The following is a 25,144-nucleotide window of genomic DNA, read 5'->3' on the forward strand; positions in this document are numbered from 1 at the left end:
TGGCGAGCCTCTGCGTCGCTTTAAATCCCCGTATGTAAATGAAACGATGACACGTCCGACTGTCGACGATATATTTCTCCCCATGGTAATCCTGCGCTTTATCTTACGACACTAGTTAACTTTATTTTGTTTACGTTCATCGGTAATTTATTGGATATTCCAGCGAACTCGTAATTTCTCTCGCGGTTCTCTCTCTCTCTCTCTCTCTCTCTCCATTTCACCAGCCGGTTCTCGTTATGTATTGCACTCACCATTGAAAATCGGAGATTTACGCCGCGGCGTGCAACATTTACACGCGAGACACGCGAACCCTCGAATAGCCGGCGCGTTTCCTGTTTGCTCGCCTCTTATCGGTAAACAAAGAAATCAAGCGCCACGCGACGCGTTGTTACCGACCATCCTCTGTATTTTCAAACTTTTTTCTCGAGCTCAATTTCATTCAAATTAATGTCTTGTATATATGTAGAGTAAAGAAAACGAAAATTGTAGAAACTCTTCGTGAATATATTTCACCTGTGTTTTACGAAATATTCTGAAATTTCATTGGCGCTGAAACGAATCACGATTGTCACGATTATATTGGTCAAATTTGGAAGAAAACTGAGATTGTACGTAGAAGCTACAGAATATCTATCGCAAGCACACGCTTCGCAAAGTTCGGCAAAGTGTTCGAACAACCAAATATTCTTTATGTTAGTACATCGCAATATTTAAACCATCTTTATCGTTGATTATAATTGTTTGCGCATCAACCATTACCACCTATGATAAGTGGCAAACGTGTTGGTAAAGATTTACGTCTAAGACTACTTATTCATGCCGATTAATTCTTCGTGGATTAATCGCGATAATAGATCATGTCTCGTTCCGTTTTATAAAATTTCAATAAGTTTGCACAATACACGTGTAGTGGTAAAAATTTCCTATGGTATGGTGCAAATATTTTCGCGAGCTATCGCACGTAGATAAATTTTTCGAGTATCTTTATAAATAAAAAAACTGCCGGTATTATCATCCATTGTATGAAATCCTTCCTTACGAAATACAGCATGAACGAAAAACTTTTTCTGAGAAACATACGCGGATTCCAAGTTCGCTTATTTAGAGATACAACCATTTACAATTCAAGGCGAGCGACGTGCAAACTGTGTGCAAGCAAATGGCAATTGAATTTAAACTCGCTCAAGGAGCTAGTTGGAGCGACGACAGAGCACGATCGCGTAATTTTAACGGTTGGTAAGAAAAATCGAAATCAGCCGATAATTACGTGTCCATTAAAACGTTCGGAGCACTGTGTTACCAGTGAATACCCTTGACAGTGGAAAGCAAACTCTTGTCGCGTAAACAGAGACCCAGTGCTGCCATTATTTGCCGGAGAATTAACCGCGCTGAAACACGCGTTTACCCAAACGCACGCTGACCGCGAGCCAATTAAAAGAAAATAAGTCCAAGTGGCGCCTCGTACCGTAAGATAAATTAACACTCGATCTAGTAGTTTATTATATCTGTTGAACGGATAACTCGCCATTTATATTATGTTCTCAGACATTTGCCACGGAAAGCGTACGTTTTATCGGATTCACACGTACGCATACGCATACAGGGTACGTCAAAAATCGTGGCACAACTGACAAGGTGGTAATTCCACGTGAAAAAACAAATCAATACAAATCGAATTCGAAAACTTGTTTAGCATATGCGAAGTTGGCTAATTATCGACTAAATACGAGCAAGCGATCAACAGACGGATATTCTACGTGCTATAGTAAACGAAAAATGTGAAATACAATTTTCCCATTTATGGCCTCGTTTTCAAGAAAATGCACTTTGAACGTGTTTGGTTAAGAATTAGCCTGGTCAGTTTTACTAGAAAATTTTATTCTTCGTCTTCGATTCACTTTTTCCTGTAAAGTCGCTCCCTTGCCAATTACGCCATAATTACTTGATCACACTGTATATACTTTCTGAAATATGAACGCCGTTGAACCGAATAAAAATCCAAAATGTCTGTAATTCCGATCGATAGGAAATGAATTTTTCCTAGTATCGGTAACCGGTCAGGAATAAATGAGCCGGAACGAGTGTCCATAATTCTAACGCGTGTGGGCGCTGTAAAAATTTCCCGAAATCGAGTTCCGCTGGCAATTTGTCGATTATCGAATTGCAGGATTATCGATACCGTTCCGAATACCCGAGCACGACCCACGGAAACGCGAAGAAGCTTCGGAGAACGCGATACGACCGATAGACGTGTCCAGAAATAAAATTTAATGGGGCGCCACGTGTCGCTTAAAGTTTAAAGGGAGATAAATCAAACGAACAAGTTGAACGACGACAATGCGTCGTTCTATTCGTGGCATGTTTGCAAGAAATTGTCGTGTACATAATTTTAAATTGTTAGCTTCTCGAAACATGCACACTTTTTCTTTACTACATTTTCGTAATCTACGAACGTAATTTACGATACACGTCTCTAAATTGCCAATACACTATACCGTAGTAATTCACTTAGATAAACAGTAAAGTTAAGCAAAAAAAGAGCTACTATCGTTCCTAAACGAGAATAATGCTGTAAAATTACAAAAAATCGTTGAGAATCAAGTTTTAATATACGAAAAGAAATGCGCTTATGTAAATATCTTTTCCATGTTTGAGATAATTTCACATCAATTTAAACCGCAAATGAAATCTTTTTCTCATATCTGTTTTCTATCCAAAAAAGTACAAGTTATCTTAATGAGATCTCGTATATATGTAATTACTTTCGGCGTGTAATATCACGAGAAAAGCCGGCTTTTTCATTTTACCAAAAGCAAAATAATCGTACTTCTGTATCATTTTACACTATAATAAAAATGAAGTGTACATTATACATGTATAGACTTCTCGTTCGTATCATACGTGTTTCTATAAACGAAAGAAACTTTCAACGTTGAATATGTCGAAACGCCATTTTAACAACTAGTCATACTCAATTTCTGAACTATAGAGACACGAAAGGGACGGGGAAAAACATAGTAACAGCTGTTTATCGAACTCGCAAATTATACAGGGTTGAAAAGAGGCAACGATTTATACACACGCTAAGAAGGAAAGTGCGTTTACTCTCTAGCGATCGTCGGAGAGCTCTCGTTCGACGCGTAGCGAACGTGGAAAGTGGCGCTAATTAGTCGAACGTTCCGTTTCCCGGGATTAAAATGTTTAGAAAATTTGTCGAGCTCGAAAGCGCGGCCGCGCGCGCACTCCAAACTTCCACGTTAATTACATATTGCTTCGACATGCTGCACGCGAATTGCCGCGCAGTGAAATTTGCTGACAGAATTTTCAATTCGAATTAATATTTTTTTCCTCCTGTTTTAACGTCGAGCCCGTGGGCGCACAGTAAAATGGAATACAAAATTACTCGAATATTTAACTGTCGACCGACGAACTTGATACGCCGGAAGATTATTTTGCGAATATAATGCAGCATAAAACAGTTGCTGTAACCGAATGATTTCCAAGTTCGGAAAATTAAAATCGAGCATGTCGGTACATCTTGTTTACGTTGTTTCCATATCGCGTTCCATACGTGTAAAGATCACAACAGAAAAACACGATAAGTACATTCCTTTTTTGTTTACCGATTCTAATGTCTCTTTATGAACAAACAGGAGAATTTTAATGCGATATGATACAAAAGAACTAAATGTTCATCCTAAAAATAGTCGATGATTGGACGAAATTTTGAGAGAGCCACGCGTTTACTTCCAAAGCCAAATGTATATAGACAATTTTGGTAATCCTTAATCCTCTGTACAAAATAGAAAGAGTGACTTATCGAGTTCTTCCCCTGAACAGACGCAAATATCTGTATATGTACGTTCATTACGAGAACGCGTTCATGCAACTAAAACTTCGTGCGACCGTAGTTCGTACAACAGAAGCTTGTGTACCATTTCGTGTATCTTTTCGTATTTCTACTTCTAACTAAACGGTAGTACCTATTTGTAGGTAGAAAGTTTTACAATGCTTAAAACAACAACTTTTAAAAGTAATACGAGTGCCATCTACGTCCCACCCAGAACATCATTTTCTTTTATATGACGATCGTTTTTATACAACAACGTCCGGACGTCGCGAAAAAAAACATGGAGATAAATAAAAGAAGCACGAGGTAAGAAAAAAAAGAAGAAGCAAATAGTTATAGATATAATCGACTTACCAGACAACGCCAAAGGCACCATATCCGATGGGTCTGTCGGGCTGAACGAGATCCTGGGCCGGCGGCGGTGGCGGAGGCGCAGGAGCGGCAGGGTGGTAGTAGGTGGGGGGTGCTTGGGCCGCTGCCGCGAGGACCGCTTGCCCCGGGTGGGCCCCCGTTGTCCCACCGCCACCTGTCGCCCCCGCCCCACCCCCCTGCATTAGCGACATAGACACGCTCATGGACACCCGCGAGTGCCGACTGGGCCCAACTACTGCCATCAAAACTCTCCTCTCTCCCTAGGGGCCACCCTCCTCAACCCTTTCCCGATTCACCGCCACCGCCACCGCCAAGGCCCCTGCCGCTTCAGGGAAGCCGGGACACGCCTCTCCTGCTCGTCGATTCTTTTCCGACCGTTTCGATTTTTCCTGCTCACTCTGTTTCACCTGTTCGATCAAACACTTCTTTCTCTATTAGATATCTCGTTATCGTCCCAGTGACGGGGCACACACGTGACACTGACACAACTTGAAGTTCTTTTTCTCGTTTTCGTTTCACCACAATAGCGATGAGAGCATTCGAAACGACTTTTTTTGGCTTTCAACGATTAAACTGGATAAGATTCTTGTAAGATCACTGTTACCCAAAAAAAGGATTGACTAATAGACACGCCGTATCAACTTAGAAGTCGATAGATCTCGATATAGCTCTCGATTCCATATTTCGAGAAGCACGCGAATATTCCCTGGATCGAGTGATTCGATCGTCGATCACGATAATGGAAATCGACGAGTTTCGATGGAAAATTGCAAATTGCGTTCTGATGGAATATTACGTAGCTCAGTTTCGAATGTCGCGCGCTCTCGAGGTACGGCGGGAAGGGCTGAAGCTTGAGAAGCACGAGAGGCAAAGGGGACTCGTGACACCACGCTCGACGCTGCGGCTCGACGTCGCGTCCTTTTATCGCGACTTATGGCAAAAACGATACATGCGAAGGGTAACCTTCGGAGTAGAGGCGGTGTCCTCGTGTAAGTATTCCTTAGCACTGTCGATAGTAAACGGGGCGTTGCGTGTTCGGACGTTTCTACTCGGTACTGTCGAGAAAGGAAGAACAACACTTTCGTAGTTCCCACCGAATCCTTTGACGCTCGATGCGCTTTCTAAACCAGAAGAGCTATTGGATGCGTGAATGTCACCAATGCGGAATTATTAAAACTGAACGCGTGTCACGTTTTTTCGTTAGATTTACTCTCGCTACATCCACGGTAACGATGCTAGGTTATGTTTGACACACGCACGCAAGCCTGTTCTCCCTCTTCTCCGTCAGTTACGCTCAGCTGGCCTCATAACGTTACGATCGGAGGGACGAAGGTGGAAAGGGGGCGGTGCTTGTCCATAAGAAACACAGTAGCGCGAAACAGAGAAAGGAACGAGGGAACACTGAAAGGCTCGGTCGAGTCCTCGATGGCCACAGCGATTCCGGCTACGAGGGGCGGCCGAGTTTGTTCGGCGGTTTTCCGAATTTCACGAATGATTTCCTCACTGTCCGGGTCCTACGGCCGAGCCAGAAACACTGCCACTTCTCGTACAGATTAAGCACGCACACACAAACACGAAAACACGCGCGCGCGCACACACGAGCGAGAGAGGGAGAGAAAGAGAAAAGGAGTCTCTCGCGTAGCCGCGATAATGCGATCGTCGCGGTACGAACTAAACGCACGTCTTCTCGCAGCCAAAGCTTGTTGGCCACTAGTCGAAGGGGAAGGTAACTTACACTGTCGACAGCGCCAGCTGCTCACAAAGGAGGTCACGTGACCTGCGCACTAAGCCGACGCGCAACCGTCCCAGCGATCTTTGCATCCTTGTAAATACGACTGTAAAACCGCACCAAACTCTACATATATCCTTCGCTTATATGTTATATTATTCGTTCGTTTTATTAATAAATGTTATAAGAACGTTTATTATATAAAGCATCGAACGATTGTTTATTATTTGCCCAAATATAGCGTTGAATGATTTAAAAATGAGCAGATTAATTTCATATACCGTGGCGCCTCGAATAGAGTCCTTTTTTTTAAATTTTACACCGAGATATCAGGTATGATTGTTATAGGATAATATAATTGAAAGGCATGATGTAATTCAGTGTGTATATTTACAGTATCTTTGTGAATTATTATCGAATGTATTAAATTAACAAATTCACCGTTGTTCTCTCAACTGCGTCGCAATATGTATACACTTTTATAAAAAATGTTACAGAAGTACGAGTAACTCGAGCAAGCCATATTATACAAAGCGCGCTTTTTTGCTATTGATACGATTGTAAGGAAAACTCGTTTATATCGTGTTTGTATATTCTTTTTTTAGCGTAATGTCTAAAATAGAAAAATGATCCGCGTTAACAAGAACGGATATTGAATAAAAAGCCATCGGTTTCATCTTACAATCGTAACAATTTTATTTCGTATCTTACTCCATATTTGTATCGATATCCACATTTATCACATACATGTATCGCTCCAACGATAAGTATGTATATTCATAAAGGAAAGTATCATCTACTACTTTGTTCAATTGTACATATATTTGCAAGGCATGTATTCACAATTAACATTACAAGAGAAACTGGTTATCGACTCTGATGGAAAGTAACAAAAGCCAAAGTTATTATGTTCCGCATTTTCTTGTTCCTATACACAATCAAAATAATTCGTTAGCTAGTATTCACATTGTGGACGTTAGTAAACTAGTTGGTACACGATTTAATCTAATTTACTTGTAAACTTATCGTTCTATCTCTTTAAAAAATGTTCGCTCTTTATTACTCTTCTACAGCATAGGTACAATCGGTGAATACAGGCCTGAAAAACTTACATACGGTCGTATAGGAAAATATGAAAAGATTACATCTCGAATTATCTTCTTCACACTAAATAGGCTTCTATCTTTGGTCTGACCGAATTTCCACCGACAATATCGCGAGTCATTCGTCGAAGTTACGCGTAAACCACGAGAAAAATAAATTTCGCTGTAATATCGTATTCCTCGCTATATCGCGGATAACACAGTCCTGATGCTCCCTCGTTTTCCATTCTCTCACGTTCGCTCGGGCTCATCGAAGATCACGGACAAACTGCAGTTACAGGAAATTCAGCTCGAAATGCTCAAATAGGAGAACAAACATCACAACTTCGTTCGATCCGAACAAACCGATCTTAAACACTCGAACGGTTATGGATTTTCAACCCATGAGCGCCCGTGGACACAATATATACACGTATATATTTCCAAACAAGATTATATAAATCTTTTTATACATCGTGTCAAAAATTTGTACAAAATCTTGCGAAAATAGCTTTCCCCAAAATGGAGCCTTGACTTTCAAATAACTCGACAATTTTAGAAATTTACGGACCTCTTCCTTTTCCTATCTTTTTTTTTCTTCTTTTTTCTCCTCGTTATTTATTCACCGGGCACCGATGGGCTCGGATTCAACACTCGCGTCATGCATTTTATCGATTTAATAGACTAACATTAATTCACGATACTATAAACTAACAAGCGCACAGTATTAGCAATATTAAGCTCATGAGGTACAGTGTGCTTTACACCATAAGTAATCTACCATTTGGCGAGAAGTTTTATAGAATGAAACTTCAAAACTTGAATATGTGCTGTGAAAACAAGGTAAATTCAACACACAGTACGATTGTATACGAAATAAGACAGAAGACATAAATCTCATAAAAATTTCAGAAACAGCAAGAAGGTAATTCATTTTTTATTATAACTATAAATTAATCTCGTGTCAAATTGATCGATAGGAACATTAGAAATTTCTTACTATAAAAAAAAAGAAATAACAAAATGATAAGGAAAGCAAAAACTTTGTTTCTTTATATGGATAATATCTCATAAAATTTGTGCGAGTCTTCAATTTCGTTTCAATAAATTCATTTAAAAATTTTGTTTTACAAATAATATAAATGATGGTTATGCTTTTCTTCGATCTAGAGTCTCTGACATAATTACTAGAAACACCTCGCCTGACAATTTGGTTCGCGGCGGTTAGGCACCACTCAATCACTTCGTAGAAATTTTCGTTAGGTAATTTGAGCATATAGTATGCATTGGAATTACCTTAAACCAGGTGAAAATTATGAAAGTTCGAAGCCCGTATTACTAGTGACAGCGTAACGTAACTTCTCCCGTAAGGTACTTTTCTTTTGATAATTTGGTAATTTAAGAAGATTAAAGCAAGTAGACGATGTAGGTAGACGATTCTGCGGATCTTTCTTACGAATCGTAAAAAATCCTCTTATTACGCTACCTATTTTATAAAGAATGAATAAAATAAATAGAATAAATAGAAAGTATGAAAAATATATATGATGTTTATAGTTTCATACCGATTGTGTCACCGGTATCCTCGTCATCGCCAACTTCAACGCAACGAATCGAAAATGGTGGTTCTAAGTGTGCGAAACCCAATAATGGTGATTTCGAACAACTTGTGACAAACTATGAAACGAATAGAGATATAGAAATAAATAAAACAAACATTACTTACAATTATCATATATCGCACGAAATACCTTCAAAAATAAGCCTCTTTCTTCCTCAGAAAAATCTTTTTCTAGAATATCCCATAGCCAGCACACCACACGATGACTATCGTGAAAACCACCATAATATTGTGTATGTCTTCGTAAATCTCGTAAATCTAGTGGAACATTATCACCCGAAATTAATCTCTGTAACTAAAAATAAAGATATTTTAAAAAAATACTTCTTCAAAAAACTAATTAGTCCTTTTTTTTTGTAAGAATGTTTATCTTACTTCTGGAGTGGAAAACAATGCCAACCATTCAGGATTGATTATAGAACGGAACCCTTTGATAAAAGCCGCTGTTTGATCTTTTATTTGCATGTGCATTCTAAAATGGGCCATTAAGTGTATATAATTGATTTTATTTTCATTAGTGACCGGCACTGCTCGTCCTCCGGGAACCAATTCGTGCGTAACTAATTTGCCTAAAACGTCTTCATCAAGAGAGAAAGTTAATTCTAACTGTCTAACATCACCTTTATAATGCTTCACAAGAGTAAGACTCCGATACAAGTCTCGATCTAAAGAAGCCAATTCGTCCAGCCAACTGTACAATGCTCCTCCTGTTTGCCCAGAAAATTGGGAAACGAAGAAAGATGCAAAAGGTACGTCTACTACAATGCCCTATAAAAGGTATTCTTTACAGAACATGATTAACTGACATTATAGTCTTGTAATTATATTTTTCTTTTTTTTTTTATTTACCTCGTACACCGCTTTACCCAGCATACGACCAACAAATTCAAAGAGTTGCAAATGATTATCTTGCATAGATGATGTTGGAGATGGATAAAGTCGATTTTCACTAGTGACTTTAAATAAATTTAAAGATGGGTCAAAAACTTTTTTTATTGTCTCCTCTAAAAATTCTTTAAAGACTCCATCTTGGTCAATACCAGCTTCAGCTAAACCTTGCTCGTTTACAAAACGAACTCTAATTACGCCTTTAAGTGCTTGAGAGGGTAACATCGCTAATTGACGATATCCGTCCTCCACTATACGAGTTCTGCAAAATATTTATGTTACTCTTGGTATAATACATTTAATACGAGAATATCCACCACTACCTGTGAACAACAATAAGCGTTGTTGGAGTACTATTGCAAGCACTTTCGGTTAGACCTAAAACTGCTTTTTCGTTAGCGACATGCTTACGAAACAGCACAACACGCTCCGAATGAGGAATAACATGCGGCATTTTAGAAAGGAGAAGAGCGGCACCTCGCCTGCCTTTCTCCAGGTCTGCTAGAAAACCAGACACTCGAACTTCCTGTTGTAAAAACGTATCCATTTTGAAATCATATGATATAATTTAGTTAAAATAGATTAGTTTCAAATACTTAACTTTGCCAACCAGTGGCCTTCCGGGCAAAAGGTCCGTCTACAATCCCGGCGGTAAATTGCCATTAAAAGTGTGTGAAGAGAGGTGAAGAGGGGATTATTAGGAACTGATTTCACATCTGGAACATCTAAAACTTCAGTATATAGCTAAACCATTTATCTCTTATAATTATATATCATTAGAAGAAAACAATATGAAATACTTTATGAAAGAATATAATGTAAAGGCTATAATACACACCAAACAAATTATTAAGCACTGCCTTATACAGAAATTGGTTTAAAAAGTATGATATTGTTACAAAATCGCTAAGTTTGAACGGGTCTTGTTGTTCATACATTTCCATATCATCTAAAATTCTAATCAAACATATACATAAGTAGATTATTGATGCAGTCGTTTTTGTAGTTTATTTCCATATGTATAGCATAAACTTACGTAACATAATGTGTCATACAATCAGAAAATAATATCAACATTTGAAATTCAGGTGCTGTACATTTTGTATTAGCAGCTAAATGGTCCAAAAATGCTTTTAAACCACAATGTGGACCCAGTGTTCCCAAGAATAAATACATATGGTATAAAATTTTATCTTGATAACATAAACCTATTTTATAATAGATACATGTATAACTATCAACATATTATTCATTTTATATACATAATATTCAACATATTCTTAATACTTACCAGTCAATATTTCCATTTTCATTTGTGTAAGTGTATGTAAAGCAATTTGATAAAGGGAACAAATTAAAGCTATTCTAGTAGTTTCTGCACTTCCCAATTTCCTATAATTCTTAGTGTTATTATTCCTATTTGTACGTGCTTCCAAAAATGCTCTTCTGAAAATGTTGGTACCAACAGATGTACTCTGTTGTTCTACTGATGGGGGTATCTCTTTTTCAATAAGTTCTGTTAAAGGTTGGCCTATAAAAATTGTATTGTAATTTCTAATATTAACTCTAATGAATACCTGTTTATAGATACAAAAACCCTTTCATTACCAATCAACTGTGAAACTATTCTTCCTGTCCACAAACAGGCTAATTGTGATTTAACATATGGAATAGGTTCTTGTAAATATGTATCAACCTTTTGTGCAAGCCAACCAAGAATAGGATGCCAGTGAGTTAAATTACTTTGTTTTGCAACTACATATTGCTGACATGCCTCCAACATTTTTGTTACAACAAACTATAAAATTTATTTAAAAATGAAGTTTGTTTTCAGATCTACATAAAGATTGTATATTATGCAATAAGTCTGTACCGTAAAAGATGGAAAGTACAATTCTTTTAACACTTCATCTCTTTCAATATTAGCTAACTGTATTAAATTAGCCAACAAACACAGTGCATAACTACCTTCCAGAGCATTAAATACTATTCGTAAATTTTGCTCCGAGTTCAATAATTCCAGGCTCCTTGCAAATAAATTGTTTGTAATAAATGATGTAATACACTAAAATTATATTATAAAGAATATTATATGCTGTGAAATATCATTTGGAATTCATATATTAATGATTACGCACTACTGATGATATACTATTCAGATGATAGACCAATGCAGGTACGCTAAAAATATTAATTAAAAACAATGAAACCAATTTATCTGACATCTGGGAGGAGATTAATGGTCTCAGTGCTAATGTAACTGCTGCTGAAAGTGCAATTGGTTTTAAAGCAATTTCCACTCTACCCAATCCTTTTACTAGAAATGCCTAAAACAAGATCAAGTATCATAACAAAAACAAATACTTTGTAAAAACAAACACTGAATAATAAAACTACTATTAATAGGATAATCACTTGCATAATGGGATAAAACCCCTTGTTGACTAGGTGGCCCATTATGTTTGCACAAAGCTGATTCATACCAGCTTTGAGTTTTTCCATTCCTTCTACTTTCTGAATTGCCCATGTTCCTGGTGATGTAAAACTAACTAATGTATGTAATCTCAAATGGATGGATTTATGGTCAGACACTCTTTCTGGTTTAAGATTATCTAAACCAGTCAAACAATAAAATAATATTGTTTTCATCTGTGATATCCATGATATATAGCGATCTTTGCTTAATACAAGTCCTACATAAGAAATTTCTGGAGACTCAGAATCTAGAGTCAACACTAAATATCTGAAATATTTACTCTTTTTAATTTTCTTATACGTTTTTTAAATTTTTTATCTTTCTTCCCTTATCTACATTCAACGTAAATATCTTTTATGCATACATACCTACATAGCTTTTCTATTCTTTCTTGAACCTTTTCTTTCTTATATATATACAAAAATTTAAAAATAATCTTATACACGTCCAAAGCAGGTTTTAACTTTATATTTGTTTCTGTGCCACCATCATTCAGAAAATTCGTATCAAACTCTTCCCTGAAAATCACATTTGTTGCTCTACTATTTTATATCTAGTTTCTTTTTACAATACACAAAGAGCATAAAAAATTAGCAAAATTACATTAACACAAATTTCCTATATTTTTGTGGCGAAGAAATATATGCGCATTCGATAAACGGAAGATTACCGAATGTAAATAAATACCGATAAGCGATTAAAAGACTATAGTTATATGTATAACAAAAATTGATTTAAACGCCAACTCCAAATATGATTTGAAAAGTCATATAATTATCGTAAGCAGACATCGATATTTAAAAACGATTAAAAAACTCACAATATTCTTTTACGGGTCAACCATCCCCTAACATAAGCCTGAATTAAAATGACAGCAGCTTCTCTGTCTTTCTCATGGGCCCTTTCTTCCCTAGCGGCCTTCATTTGCTGAAGGAAGCTGTCTCTGGATGGTTCCTCAGCTTTAAACATTCTTGATTTACCCGGACCACCCGCTAAACACTAAATTATGCTAATGACAAAACATTGTCAGCTGGTCATCCGTGTGGTCACTCTAGTTGACACTGCGATTACAACCACCCACTAGAAAATCATCCTTTACAGCATTACACGTCACGTTGATTTCATTCGCGTTATAATCACTCTGACCGATCGGCAGCGATTGCCACTCGCAGTCGCCACACGTTTCTCACCATCACATAATCCGGGTATACATCTGAATGACAGACAACTACGACGGCCATTGTTATTAATTTGATTCGAGACTGAATATTGAGGACAAAGGATATTAGGTTAGGTTAAAAAGCACGTGACTAGTGGCGCCATAAGATCGTCCAAGTAAATTATCGAACTGTGTACGTGTGGACCACTTCGTTCCGTAATACTTTCAACTTTTCAAAATAGAATCGCAGAATTATATAGAAAATGGCATTTTATTTCTTATACTTGAATAAATTGTATTTTATCACTTTAAACGATATCCTGAATAATGGATACAGATGATAAACGAAAATGTTTGTTTTACATTTTCTTCATAAAAATAATATTGATTTTATAATACTATGCTATTAATGATCACCGTTAAAAATGTTTGTCACAGCTGTGATATTTTGGAAACACTTCACAGTTTGAAAGAGAGACTTGGATAAATATACATCTCCCTTGGGCTTAGAAAGCAATTTCCTTTATTACCTATATGATCATGTGTTATATAAATTAGGCGTTTTCGAAGGATTTTAATTGGTACCAATTATCAGAACTTAAGACTTGAGACTCGTAAAAATATGACTATCAAGGTAAGTGAAATAATTATCAAAGGTTCCATAAATCATTATTACAATTACATTTAGGGTCAGTTTCAATTATGAGACTTACAGCAATCATTCACAGTTCTAACTGTCCATCAAATTGAGTGATTTTTCGAACATAGATAGCCATGATAAAAATCGTGTTAGCGATGATCAGTAATATATACTATAAACTCTAATTTTAATTCTTCTTAAATTATCTATAGTATTTTAGTCACTAAATGCTTAAGGTAAACCATAAAGTTTTAAAGTTCTGTCCATACTAGTCGACGCTATATACTGCGCATGTTTTCCAAAACGAACACCAGTTGCGGCTGCCGTATGGTCATTAAGCACTTTCAGTTCTTGCCACTGTTTACACAAGTACACTCTGAAAGCAAGAATGGAAATATTAACGTATAAGAAATTATTACTGATATAATTGAACTTGTATATGTTACATGAGATAATTCTTACCTTACGTCTGTTCCAGCTACTGCCAAATACGTTCCACTTTGATCAAAGCAAATATCTTTAACTTCATACGATTCTTCTAATTGAAGGGTTTTAAAGTTCTTTAGTTTACGCAAATCCCAAAGTTTCACACAAGAATCCTCTGCAGCAGTAGCTAAATAATAACCATTTTCAGAGAAACTAATTGCCGTAATTGGACCTGAATGGCCTGGGAAATTAGCTACATTTGATTGTTCCTTTAAATCCCAAATTTTCACTTGCGAATCCTGAGTCCCAGTGCCAAAGATCAATCCATCAGGGTGAAACTGAGCCGTGGTTAATGGTTGGCTAGCTTGTCCAGCAACCTATACATATTAAAGTAATATATGTATATATAATACATAAAACAAAAGTTTAGATATAGTTGTAGTCTTTTTTTTTGGAAGTATACCTTAGTCAATAATCTACCAGTACGTATATCAGAGAATGCCCAATGTTGATCCAATGATGAACTTAATAAATAATCGCCTGTTGGGTGTAAGGATAATCCAGTCACAGGGGCATCATGAGCTTTTAATAACAAAGTTGTTTGACTGGTTCCTACATTCCATACACGTATTGTAGTATCAGGTGATGCAGTCATTACAATATCTTCTTCTGGATGATAAATTACTCTAGTAACCTAAATATTATATGAAAATGTTAATCATTTAAGGATTTTAGGAATAGAATTGAAAAAAGAAATAGTTTATACCTTTTTAGTGTGTCCCTTTAATATTGCAACAACTTGCTCTGTATCTTTGTTAAATACTGTGGCATTTTTATCAGCACCACCTGTTAAGATTTTACTGGTATCTGCACTGTGAATGTCAAGTGCAAGTATACCAGGAACACTGGCTGAATGGAGACCCTTAAAAATAAATAAGTAACAATAATAACAAAGTATGAAAAATTTCTTACATAAATGAAGGAACACAATATTACAGGATGTGACGCAAGTGTTTGAAATGCGCGAATACTATCTTGTGGAAGCAGATCTTCAGGGACCGAACGTCCACGACGTTTCCTTTCCTGAGTGAGTACCGTTGCCCTTTCTTGAAGTTTTTGTATTACATCTTCAGTAATACCAGCTTGTTCCATAGGTTGAGCAGCTGTACCTCCAGCTTCTACTGCAAGTGCCTGCAGGATCATGTAGTTTATCAGCAAATATTCTTGATATGATGTATAAATAAAATTAATATAATTTTGTTCATACAGGTTGTGGGATAGTAGTAGCCTGAACAATTCCAGCCTGAGGTTTCAACGTTGCTAAAGCTTCTCTGGCTGCTGTTACTTCTTTTGTCAATCTAGCAATTACACGGCATGCTGCATCATGTTGATATAAAGAGTGAGATAGTTCCTGTCTAGCTGTTTGAAGTTGTTGCCTAAGCGTAAATGAATGTAACATAACAGCATCCCACTCATCTTGTAAAATTTTTAATATAGCTGGAATTGATGTGGCGCTTGGTGGTTTAGGTTTAACTATTGCAGTTGCTGCAAAATAACAAGAATATTATTGATAACTGGATGTGATATTCAAAGACAAATATATAAAAAGAGCAAGAAATATACTTTTGATATCTATAAGTTGATCTACAGTTAATTCCTTTCCAGTTATGGGATCCACTCCATTTTCAGCTAAATATTTTTCAATTAAACGTTTCTCAAATATGGAACCAGATACTGGAGATACGACCGGGTGTTCCGGGACTTCGTTAGAAACTACACACAAAATTACATATTTATTTATCAGTAATAACGAAAAATATTCTAGGTTATGTTCAACTCTTGCCGGTATAAATCATAAACTTTGTTGCAAAAATGACCAATTCATTTCCATTATTATTATATAATATCAAAAACATGAAATTAATATAAATTTTTTTATTATCGATTAAAAGTTATTATATAAAGAAGAAAAAACTTACTCGCACAAGAGAGCGCCATTTTCACACACACGAGATGTACTTACTGCGCATGACGCTTAAGTTGCAATTTACTATATTATACTACTAACAGTAGTGGGGATATTTCCCCTTCTATTAGTAGCTTCTATATAAATTAAAATACATTATTTGTGTTTTAGCGTATTTTATACAATTATAATAACATAGAAACAAATTTTTATATGCATGTGTCTGTAATAATATGTGTCTGAGTATAAAATATAAAGTAAAATAATTTTGATAAAAAAAAAATTTTAATAAGCAGAATTCTCACAAGTAATTATATTTTTTCGAATAAACGTTATTTGCATAGGGATTAAACGATACTAAAAATCTTTGAGAATTTTTGGATGTATGTTGGAAAGGAAATGTTTAGATACTTCAGTACATAGAGCTCATACTTAATAATCTCAAAGATGAGTAACGTTATCTTAGTATAAGCACTCTCTGATATAAGCCCTCAGCTCTAGGCTTCAGTAAGACTTCCGTTTTAGTGAGGTAAACATGGCTCCTTTGGTAGCTGCACATTTATTCTTTGCTGTCGCTTTTGCAGCTTCTAATATTAATTCAACAAACATTTATTATGCATCTGCAAGAGTTGAGGTATTAAATATATTTATTTTCATTAGCACAAACCTTATTACAACAACATGCCATGACTTTAAATCAAATTAGGACAGTTCAAAAAACCAGATCTTTTCCAGAGTTGCAGTGGTTGTCGTCTAAGCCGGCTCCCAGATGTTAAACAATTTATCTTTGAAGATTTACCTAACTAGTATCCTTTAAAATTTATCCCTTAAAAATTATTAAACTATCATATATACATTCATATATTACAAAAATATGATAAAAGTCGTTTCAGTTAAAGAATCAACTTTTTGATTTTACTTCTTCAGAAGTATCTCATTTATGATCAAAAACGGATAATTAATATTACACAAGAATTTTGAATGTGGAATACTTAATTTCTTTAAGTCTTCATTTTTTTTATCATATTTAAACTTTTACTATTGTTCTATATACATTGTAATATAATGTTTACATGTGTGTGAAAGATAACTATCTTATAATATTAAAAAAATCTTTATTTAATTCTACCTAATTACAATTTCTTTTGTGAAGAATAAGAGTTAATTGTATAAATCCTTATAACTTTTCCTAGTAATAACGTCGAATTTAAACATATTCCAGGTGCAGTTCCAGAACTGCTTCTCTTTAATGATAATGAAGAGGTACAATAAATTTAATACACGAGTATTATGTAAGATAATTGAACGTTTTCACTTTTCAGGAAATAGAGAGATTACCTTTGTCAAGTTTGACACGGGAAGAATGCAATAATCTCTTAATTTCTAAAGGCTTTACGAAAAAGGCATCAAAAGATGAGATATAAAAATAAATGAAGTGTGTATAAATAAATATCTGTAAATTTAAAAAATCATTTTACAATATCTGTTACAAAATGACTTATTCTGATAATCATGTCTATGAATATAATCATGGATATAATCATGACCATTTTGTTGATTATAGTATGTTTTTATGTTTATTTATAAATAGAAACAGGTACTTACTACCTTTCTAAATTAAATTGAATTTTAATAAATACTAATTACCGTAAAGAGGTAGTAGATATAATTCAGGTCCAAAGTTGGTATATGTAAAGTATTAAAAAGGGAGCATTATATATATGTACATGTATATATATATTGCACTCTGTTAAATAGTTTATAGTTGAAAAATAATTAGAGCACAAAATAGTAAACAATATAAGGACCTTTTGATGCACAAGTTACTGTCTTTGAGTACCTCATTTTCACATAGATGAGGGAGTATTATATTATCTCCCTGTGGAGCTGCAATCTGTGATATAACTACTAGATCCATAATGTGACAAAATTGATCATTATGGGATGCTTGGGTTTCTTTACTCAAAGGTTTTAGTTGTCTGGCTTGGACAAATAAAAATATTCTATGAACAAAATTAATAAACTCTTAATAAATAAGGATGGATATAACTAATGTACTATAGTGCATTAAAAGAAACTAGAATTTAATGACGATTTCGAATTAATTATTTATTTCACTACAAATAAAAATAATTTTATTTGTGACAGCTTCTGATACAACTGAAACTTCTGTAGTAGGGTATCCCGTGCATATTTATTTTAGTCATAATTTGCACAATATTGTTTCTTTTTTACTGCAACATTGAATTATTTATGTAAGACACAGAAGACAAACAACAAGCTGGAGATAAAAAAATTTGCACAAAGTGAAAGACAAAGATATAATATTATAACAAAATTACCTAACATACATTCAATAACTTATGTAGAATAATTTACTATTTTAATTTGTGTCATGTATCTACCTATGTTCGAAATATTACAGTGCACTGCAATTAAATTGTTTGTGTTATTAAATATGTATACTTACTATTATCTCTAATAAAAGCTATAGCTACAGAAGTTTAAAGGATTTCATCAAAAGAACGTTAGTTACATTTTTTCACCTCTAATTTATTTTAGCAATAATATATTAAATAAACATGTAAGATAGTTTACAATATTAGATTTTTAAAAAATTACGTATTATATTTAACGAATGACAACGATATTAAATTAAATTAAAAACGTTACACTTTCAAGTCAATCAACTTTCCAGTATCAATATTACTGTATATGGAATGTTGATATCCATTCAGTATAATAATTTGTCACTCATTGAATAAGAATACAAAAAAAGCTTGGCTTCTTTGACTATATGATCATAGTTTTCCGGTTTTGTAATTGTCTTTCCTTCTATTTCCATAACCACAATACAAATAAAAGCAGAAAAATAAATAAGCTAGATTTATAAACTACTAGCATACATACTTTCATTGATAATAATGATATATTACAGTATTATATATTATATAGCGATATATTTATTTTTATTCTGTTTACTTTGCGTTTGTTATTAATCTGTTTAAAAAACTATAGATTATATATACACTATTTATATTAATAATTAGTAAAAACCGTATAGGTCCACTTTGATATAATAAATGTAATCACTAGGTTTTTGTCTTAAACCAATTGTAAATGTTTTGCATAGAGTAGATATATCTTACGTATCTAAAAGTAATATATACATAAATATCATAAGAATAGGTTTCAGAAATCCTAAAAACAAGAAAACTATCTGCTTGAATATACTTATTTATGTACAAATAAAATACATGTGTATATATGTGTATACGTACAAATAAAAGTGTTATTATAGCTCTGACAAAATCCGTTTGTTTATTCAAGCAGGTATAGTTACTGTAATGAGTAACAAACGATTACACAAACGAGGAAAGATCGATGTATTAATAAAAATGTAATGAATCAATTCAGCAAGTGGTGTAGGATTACAAGATACGGAGCAAGTAATATGGTTTAACAAAATGTTACGCCATCAAGAGCCAACAAACAAATATCAAAGCCACCCATAGAAATACTTTCGAAAGGAATTGTTCTTCTTCATACTGCGGTGTTCCTCTAGCAGCTATGTAAAAATACATATTTTAATTCAATTTTATTAGACAGTAATCATACACATAAAGTTAGTTTGTGAAGAACATTTTACCTGCAGTTGGTCGTGTTTCTCCAAAATTAAATGTAGATGTGAAAAATGCAAATGGAAATGTTCCGATACCAAATGACATGTAAGAACCTTCTCCAAACCCAAAACTAGAAAATCCAATATTATTTTCAGGTTCTGTTCTTTGCCCAGCAGGGCGTGGTGGAACATTATTCCTAAAACAATAAAATATAACATTAAATATGTTGTCAAATCGATCATATATAATTATAAGAAACAAAAATATAATATACCTTGGATCTTCTTGTTTCGTATCTCCACGTCCATATAATGGAATGACTTTATCTTTGCTGATCGCAGCTTTGCAGACAGGACACATTTGTCTTGTTGGACGTGTCTCTAACCATTGATGCAGACAAGGCCAACTAAACATACAAATAAGTACATATATAAATGTATGATATGATATCTGTTATTATAAAGATATTGAAACATAAAAGATACTATAAACGTATAATATATTGACAATATCCTTACCAAAATAAATGACCACACATGCTGATAACAGCATTTTTTGCAGTATCAAGACATATATTGCATTCAAAAGTTCGATTATCCTTTTCCTTTTCTTCTGTGGTAGAATCCCATGGTTTGGATGGCCCTGCTTGTTCCCTTGTGGCACTCATATCGAAGAACTCTTAATGGAAATACAATTGATCTTAACAAGAGCTTACAAGATATCAAAATTTAAAAGGTTGTTTATTTAAAATGTAAAAATGCTTCCACGTATAACTTAACAAGTAAAAATTAAAAATTGTATAACATTAATTTGTATTGATATACAACAATATGAAGGAAAACAAGATTTGAACAATATATGTATATTTCTTATCACCTGACACTGACGACACTATCGCATGGAAAGAAAAACAATTTTACGAAATCACTGACATTTTGTATAAACGTAAATGTCAAAAAACTATTTTAAGAAATCAATGACATTCCTCGAAAAAGTAAAATGTTAAAGGTTATGCAGTTCGTATAAATATGAAATTTCCATTTATAGTTATTTTAACATCGTATTTTTCTGAATTCAGTACTGTCTGACGTATTATGTATCCGTGTAATCGGAAGTCATATGTCATATGTCCACGATAGAAACGCAAAAGTCAAGATACAAGAAAAATTAATTGTGTTTAGTATATTCCCTACAGAAAGCAATAAGCTGTCACATATGATACTTGTTGAAAATATTATTTGAATATTGAACAGCGATTAACGTTCACTAGGTGGTGTTTGGCAACCAGAGATCGAAAGCCTGATCAAAATACTAATGGAGTTGTATCTGCCATTGCTGACACAATTCATGTCACTTACTTTAGCCTTTTGACTGCGGAGTCTCCGTCAGCGATATATTCTTCTGCAAACTTAACTCTGCTTCCAAAATGATCTGATATATCACGTTCACCGTAACCGCAATTGCGCAAGTCCTATCAAATGATTTTCATGATTTTTCACGAAGCGGATGTTCGAAACTACACGTAAGAGATTTGTCAGCAATGCGTTTGTATTTATCTATGGTAATGTTATCGCTGACAATTGCTAGTACGAACGGCTTGCGTTTTATTATTTCCAACTGTAACTTCGACTACCGTTACAATTATTCTGCCGTAATCCTAATATGATTATTTAAATCCACTGCTTGATTAACGCCGTAACACAATCGCAAAATCTCTTTTTATCGACTGTACATGTGATACGATTCGATTAACTTCTGAGATACACTAAGAGAGCGCGCGATAGATGCAATTTAAATGAAAAATATTATTACATAAATATATAATAATAAAAAACAATGTGTATTTATAATAAACATTTTTTCATTTTATATTAATTACTTGATTGATGATCCTAATGCCAATGTATCAAATGAAAAGACATATAAGTAAATTAATGAATTTAATCAGTCATTTAATCATACATTAATAGTTTCCATAAATCACATGTAGAAAAATAACAAATTACTCAAAATTCATGTATATTTATTAACATTGTATTATACAATTAAAAGGTAACAATTTTTATAAACAGTCCAAAATATCGACAAAACTGTGTCTAAAATTGATTTCTATTATCACCATGGAATTGAAAACGACTGTACGGTTCAATACGTTCTCCATTGTAACATGACGAAATGGTCTAATAACAAAGTAAAAGCATTCAACATGAAAAATAAAAGGCGTAATTAATGAGACTGGTTCTCAGCATGATATAATGCCAAAGTATACATGGTTTAATTTTCAATACTTCGTAATTATTCTATTTGCTTGTGGATAATTCAGTACAGTTACAGGTATCAACGAAATGAAATCTTTTACCAAGTTTTAGTAAATGTATATACAGACGTGTGATAGAAGGTATAACAACATGAAAACTATTATTTGTCAGAATGAAAGTAAACGAAGTAGGATCTCCACAAATTACCTCGAGGGATCAAAGCAGCAGATTCGAAAGCCCAATTTCGTCGAAGTTTAAGCTCAACGCAGCAGGAAAGACGCGTAAGATCGCGGGCAAAAACCTAACCTCAGTTATTTTACAACAACGTCAGGCACTCCGTGTGATAGAGGATGACGTTGATGTCACTCCAAAATTACTAAGCCATCCAACCTACAGTTCGCTTGACGAGAAACAGATAACTGCATTCGAAACAATCGGATTATCCCAGACCGGCAGTGTCGGTACACTGTCCATCCTTTCCGGTTTAAGCATTGCAGTGAAAGAAAGTTCCTCTATGATCATCAGAACCTCCTCAGTTCCTTCCGGTTCGATGACAACGGATGATATTCTGTTTGAAAGTTTATTATCCACTCAAACAGATGATTTTGATGATGATGATGATGATGAAGATAAAGTTCCTCCTCAATTTTATCTACCTAGGTAATTTTGGGTACGAGTATTATAATTAGATATTATAAAATTTTATGTACATAGTTCAAAAAGGTGTTTTAAAAACATTAAATAGCTAATTTATAATTTATAAAATAAGGTATTTTAAGCATTTTAAGGCTGTTATTAGGATTATGATACGTATTGACTCTTTGGGGACGTATCTATTATTTAAAGATGTTAATAAAAATATACATGAACATGTACGTATATGACTTTTATTTGTATAAATAAATTATACACATATCAGATCCACAAAGAATTAATATTAATGTTTTATTATAATTGACATTTTATTATAATTTCACATTAATGAATAGAAATTACATCCTCGACATTTTTTGGCCTATTCAGCGAAGATCCAAATATTCTCTTAATTCGACCCGATACTGTGACGCTCACTTTGAGGGAAACGGAGACGTTCTTCATTTTCGATATACAGCCTCGAACTGCTGACTTACTTACGCCAGATGGTATAGCGGTTAAAGAACAGAACGAAAATTACGAATATAAAACGATAGGACCTGGTTCGAATAGGAAATTAATAGATACCGAAACTCAAACCATGCAAGTGCTTACGAAATCTCGAGGAACACACCTCAGCAGAAGGAGGCGTAAAAATCAAGGTATGTTCGTGAATAATTGGGTGATGTACGACGCTTATGGTGCCCCTGAATTGATGATTGAAAGAAATGGTTTGCTCGTCGTGCATAGAAAGGAATCTTTGCAAGAAATGTTGCAATCAAAGGTTTGAATAGTTTTTAGTATCATAAAAGGCTTATTTTCTTTACAGACACACCAAACAATTAAGTTTAATTTTATTTTCGTAGACTTTGAAAGCTAAACTACCAAAATCAAAAATTTACGAGAAGAAGACCTCCGAACAAGAGCAGATATATATATTCCAACATATCAATTTCCGGAATGCCGTACGAGTAATGGAGCGTATAATATCGAACAACATTTTCATTCACGCTCAAAAGCGTTTCACCGGCCTGATTAAACAGGATCCATGTAGCCTTGATTTGGAGTTCACGTACAGTCCAGACCTCCTCTGGATTCACGATTCCGAAGAAACTTCGGGAAGACCAGTATCTTCATTCCGCTGGAATTACGTTAACAGAAGCATTCTAGCCGTAGGATATGGGGCACGAGTTAATTCAGAAATTAAAAATGGCTTGGTGTTACTTTGGTCTGCGAAGAATCCTGGTGTACCGGCTCGTTATTACAGTTTTGACAGTCCGGTGTCAGACCTCGATTGGAGTCGCGAACGGCCGAATTTACTTGCTATCGGTTACTACAACGGCGAAATCAAGGTGATCGACGTAAGCAATCCAGATCTCAATGTCGTACGGCGAAGCGAGAAAGCTACATTTTCGACTTCTCCGCACTGGCAAGTTCAGTGGTGGCCAGGTGACGAGCAATACGAATACCAAGAACAAATTTATACGTGCAATCAGGACGGTTGCGTGTTTTGCTATCGATACGTTGAAGATTTCACTTCGTCGATGATTATGAAGGTTTACAGGATAGAGGGAACGTTGCCGGGTGTCACTAGGACTGTTCAGTGTAACTTTTATAATACATCAATCAGTCGAAGCCCTGGGGCATTGGCACTACGGAAGCATCCTACTTTGGGTACCATTTATTTCGTGGGTACGGACGAAGGTTGTATCTACAAATGCTCCACGAATTATTTATATCAACATATAGACAGCTTTTTAGCGCACGATGGACCAATTTACTCGATGATGTTCTCTCCATTTTGTTCAAAAATCTTCCTAACCTGTGGCGCCGACTGGTGCATTCGAATCTGGGCAGAAGGATTGACAGATCCACTGATTACTATGTCCACAACTATGGCATGCGTTCGATACGCAGCCTGGTCTCCCGTCCATTCCACGATCATAGTAAGCATCGTCAATAACGAGATCTGTATATGGGATATCAGACGAAAGATATACAAACCTGCATCGGTGACAACGTCACCCAATACCAACAGATTTATTATGGTTGATTTTACGGCAAATGGTAACCAACTTGTGGCGGCGGATGTGGAAGGTGTTGTATATGTGTATAATCTTGAGGGAATGCCATTTCCGCCGTACAGTCAGGAACAGGTGCTGGTAGAGTCGATCGAGAAGGCTTTAATCACGAAACCGATACTCCTGAAGAATCTAAAGAAGCTCGGACCGCCATTTTCTCGATAAGAAAGTGAAATCGAATTAAGCTGTTTTAAGCTGGTTATAATCTTACTCCTTTATCAATATCATATGAATCTCTTAGAAACGAAACTGACCGGAATCATTTCTTATCGATTTCTCAATTTTATATATTACATAGGTACAAGATTAAACTTCAATTCTTAAACGACATATGATTTGC

At 34.9% G+C, this 25,144-nt stretch overlaps 6 protein-coding genes and 1 long non-coding RNA gene across 9 annotated transcripts in view; 3 read left to right on the plus strand and 4 right to left on the minus strand.

Moving 5' to 3' along the window:
- The window catches only part of nmo (serine/threonine-protein kinase nemo), a 229,945-nt gene extending 224,021 nt beyond the window's left edge, over positions 1 to 5,924 (minus strand). For both annotated transcript variants that reach the window (XR_013058070.1, XM_076617408.1), the window contains exon 1: positions 4,205 to 5,924. Coding sequence is in view for 1 of the 2 variants with exons in the window: in XM_076617408.1 (XP_076473523.1) it covers positions 4,205 to 4,464 (260 nt within the window). In the remaining variant the exon portion in view is untranslated. The remainder of the gene's footprint in view (positions 1 to 4,204) is intronic.
- A 398-nt stretch (positions 5,925 to 6,322) lies between these two features.
- LOC117153882 (ubiquitin-protein ligase E3B) lies at positions 6,323 to 13,290 on the minus strand. The gene is made up of 16 exons (XM_076617414.1): positions 12,839 to 13,290; positions 12,387 to 12,536; positions 11,958 to 12,285; positions 11,681 to 11,869; positions 11,416 to 11,607; positions 11,151 to 11,340; positions 10,834 to 11,073; positions 10,579 to 10,750; positions 10,381 to 10,499; positions 10,139 to 10,258; positions 9,866 to 10,064; positions 9,504 to 9,804; positions 9,030 to 9,422; positions 8,785 to 8,949; positions 8,599 to 8,710; positions 6,323 to 8,519 (listed from the first exon to the last, which is right to left on the minus strand). Exons 1-16 carry the CDS (start codon positions 12,985 to 12,987, stop codon positions 8,347 to 8,349), a joined length of 3,192 nt encoding a protein of 1,063 aa, XP_076473529.1. The 5' UTR covers positions 12,988 to 13,290; the 3' UTR covers positions 6,323 to 8,346.
- Positions 13,291 to 13,830: 540 nt separating this feature from the next.
- Positions 13,831 to 16,312, minus strand: Prp19 (pre-mRNA processing factor 19). Its single transcript, XM_033328382.2, has 8 exons — positions 16,223 to 16,312; positions 15,867 to 16,016; positions 15,511 to 15,788; positions 15,240 to 15,434; positions 15,010 to 15,165; positions 14,707 to 14,937; positions 14,280 to 14,620; positions 13,831 to 14,193 (listed from the first exon to the last, which is right to left on the minus strand). The coding sequence occupies exons 1-8, from the start codon at positions 16,239 to 16,241 to the stop codon at positions 14,049 to 14,051; spliced, it is 1,515 nt and encodes a 504-aa protein (XP_033184273.1). The 5' UTR covers positions 16,242 to 16,312; the 3' UTR covers positions 13,831 to 14,048.
- On the plus strand, positions 15,192 to 15,881 carry LOC143302497 (uncharacterized). The gene is made up of 2 exons (XR_013058071.1): positions 15,192 to 15,330; positions 15,398 to 15,881. It is a non-coding gene; the product is annotated as an uncharacterized LOC143302497 (long non-coding RNA).
- A 239-nt stretch (positions 16,313 to 16,551) lies between the features above and the next one.
- On the plus strand, positions 16,552 to 18,735 carry LOC117153888 (selenoprotein M-like). The gene is made up of 4 exons (XM_033328388.2): positions 16,552 to 16,843; positions 16,945 to 17,015; positions 17,403 to 17,472; positions 17,532 to 18,735. Exons 1-4 carry the CDS (start codon positions 16,745 to 16,747, stop codon positions 17,631 to 17,633), a joined length of 342 nt encoding a protein of 113 aa, XP_033184279.1. The 5' UTR covers positions 16,552 to 16,744; the 3' UTR covers positions 17,634 to 18,735.
- A 6-nt stretch (positions 18,736 to 18,741) lies between these two features.
- On the minus strand, positions 18,742 to 21,541 carry LOC117153885 (E3 ubiquitin-protein ligase RNF185). 2 transcript variants are annotated; one of them, XM_033328385.2, is made up of 5 exons: positions 21,191 to 21,541; positions 20,351 to 20,510; positions 20,107 to 20,238; positions 19,859 to 20,028; positions 18,742 to 19,777 (listed from the first exon to the last, which is right to left on the minus strand). In XM_033328385.2, exons 2-5 carry the CDS (start codon positions 20,497 to 20,499, stop codon positions 19,680 to 19,682), a joined length of 549 nt encoding a protein of 182 aa, XP_033184276.1. In that variant the 5' UTR covers positions 20,500 to 20,510; positions 21,191 to 21,541; the 3' UTR covers positions 18,742 to 19,679. The 2 variants fall into 2 exon arrangements, with proteins under 2 accessions (XP_033184276.1, XP_033184277.1); XM_033328386.2 differs by lacking the exon at positions 21,191 to 21,541 and adding an exon at positions 20,709 to 21,154.
- A 693-nt stretch (positions 21,542 to 22,234) lies between these two features.
- Positions 22,235 to 25,100, plus strand: LOC117153889 (dynein axonemal intermediate chain 4). The gene is made up of 3 exons (XM_033328389.2): positions 22,235 to 22,750; positions 23,114 to 23,507; positions 23,590 to 25,100. The coding sequence occupies exons 1-3, from the start codon at positions 22,263 to 22,265 to the stop codon at positions 24,967 to 24,969; spliced, it is 2,262 nt and encodes a 753-aa protein (XP_033184280.1). The 5' UTR covers positions 22,235 to 22,262; the 3' UTR covers positions 24,970 to 25,100.
- Positions 25,101 to 25,144: the final 44 nt, after the last annotated feature.

Source organism: Bombus vancouverensis, chromosome 3, assembly GCF_051014615.1.
Source record: "Bombus vancouverensis nearcticus chromosome 3, iyBomVanc1_principal, whole genome shotgun sequence".
Classification (NCBI taxonomy): Eukaryota; Metazoa; Arthropoda; class Insecta; order Hymenoptera; family Apidae; genus Bombus; species Bombus vancouverensis.

Bases quoted from the DNA above. Each gene is read 5' to 3' on its own strand.
- LOC117153888 (XM_033328388.2), top strand. From the start codon at position 16,745: ATGGCTCCTTTGGTAGCTGCACATTTATTCTTTGCTGTCGCTTTTGCA. The intron at 16,844-16,944 runs GTATTAAATATA...GATCTTTTCCAG, and splicing joins ATGCATCTGCAAGAGTTGAG to AGTTGCAGTGGTTGTCGTCT. The intron at 17,473-17,531 runs GTACAATAAATT...TTCACTTTTCAG, and splicing joins TCTTTAATGATAATGAAGAG to GAAATAGAGAGATTACCTTT.
- LOC117153889 (XM_033328389.2), top strand. From the start codon at position 22,263: ATGAAAGTAAACGAAGTAGGATCTCCACAAATTACCTCGAGGGATCAA. The intron at 22,751-23,113 runs GTAATTTTGGGT...TGGCCTATTCAG, and splicing joins CCTCAATTTTATCTACCTAG to CGAAGATCCAAATATTCTCT. The intron at 23,508-23,589 runs GTTTGAATAGTT...TTATTTTCGTAG, and splicing joins AAGAAATGTTGCAATCAAAG to ACTTTGAAAGCTAAACTACC.
- LOC117153882 (XM_076617414.1), bottom strand. From the start codon at position 12,987: ATGTTTAAAGCTGAGGAACCATCCAGAGACAGCTTCCTTCAGCAAATG. The intron at 9,423-9,503 runs GTAAATAAAAAA...TACCTTTTATAG, and splicing joins TGGGTAAAGCGGTGTACGAG to GGCATTGTAGTAGACGTACC. The intron at 8,950-9,029 runs GTAAGATAAACA...CTTTATTTTTAG, and splicing joins CATTGTTTTCCACTCCAGAA to TTACAGAGATTAATTTCGGG.
- Prp19 (XM_033328382.2), bottom strand. The intron at 15,435-15,510 runs GTATGAACAAAA...ATGATCCTGCAG, and splicing joins CTACTACTATCCCACAACCT to GCACTTGCAGTAGAAGCTGG. The intron at 14,938-15,009 runs GTATAAACTATT...TATAATATTTAG, and splicing joins TAAAGGGACACACTAAAAAG to GTTACTAGAGTAATTTATCA.
- LOC117153885 (XM_033328385.2), bottom strand. From the start codon at position 20,499: ATGAGTGCCACAAGGGAACAAGCAGGGCCATCCAAACCATGGGATTCT. The intron at 20,239-20,350 runs GTAAGGATATTG...TTGTATGTTTAG, and splicing joins ATGTGTGGTCATTTATTTTG to TTGGCCTTGTCTGCATCAAT. The intron at 20,029-20,106 runs GTATATTATATT...TTATTGTTTTAG, and splicing joins ACGAAACAAGAAGATCCAAG to GAATAATGTTCCACCACGCC.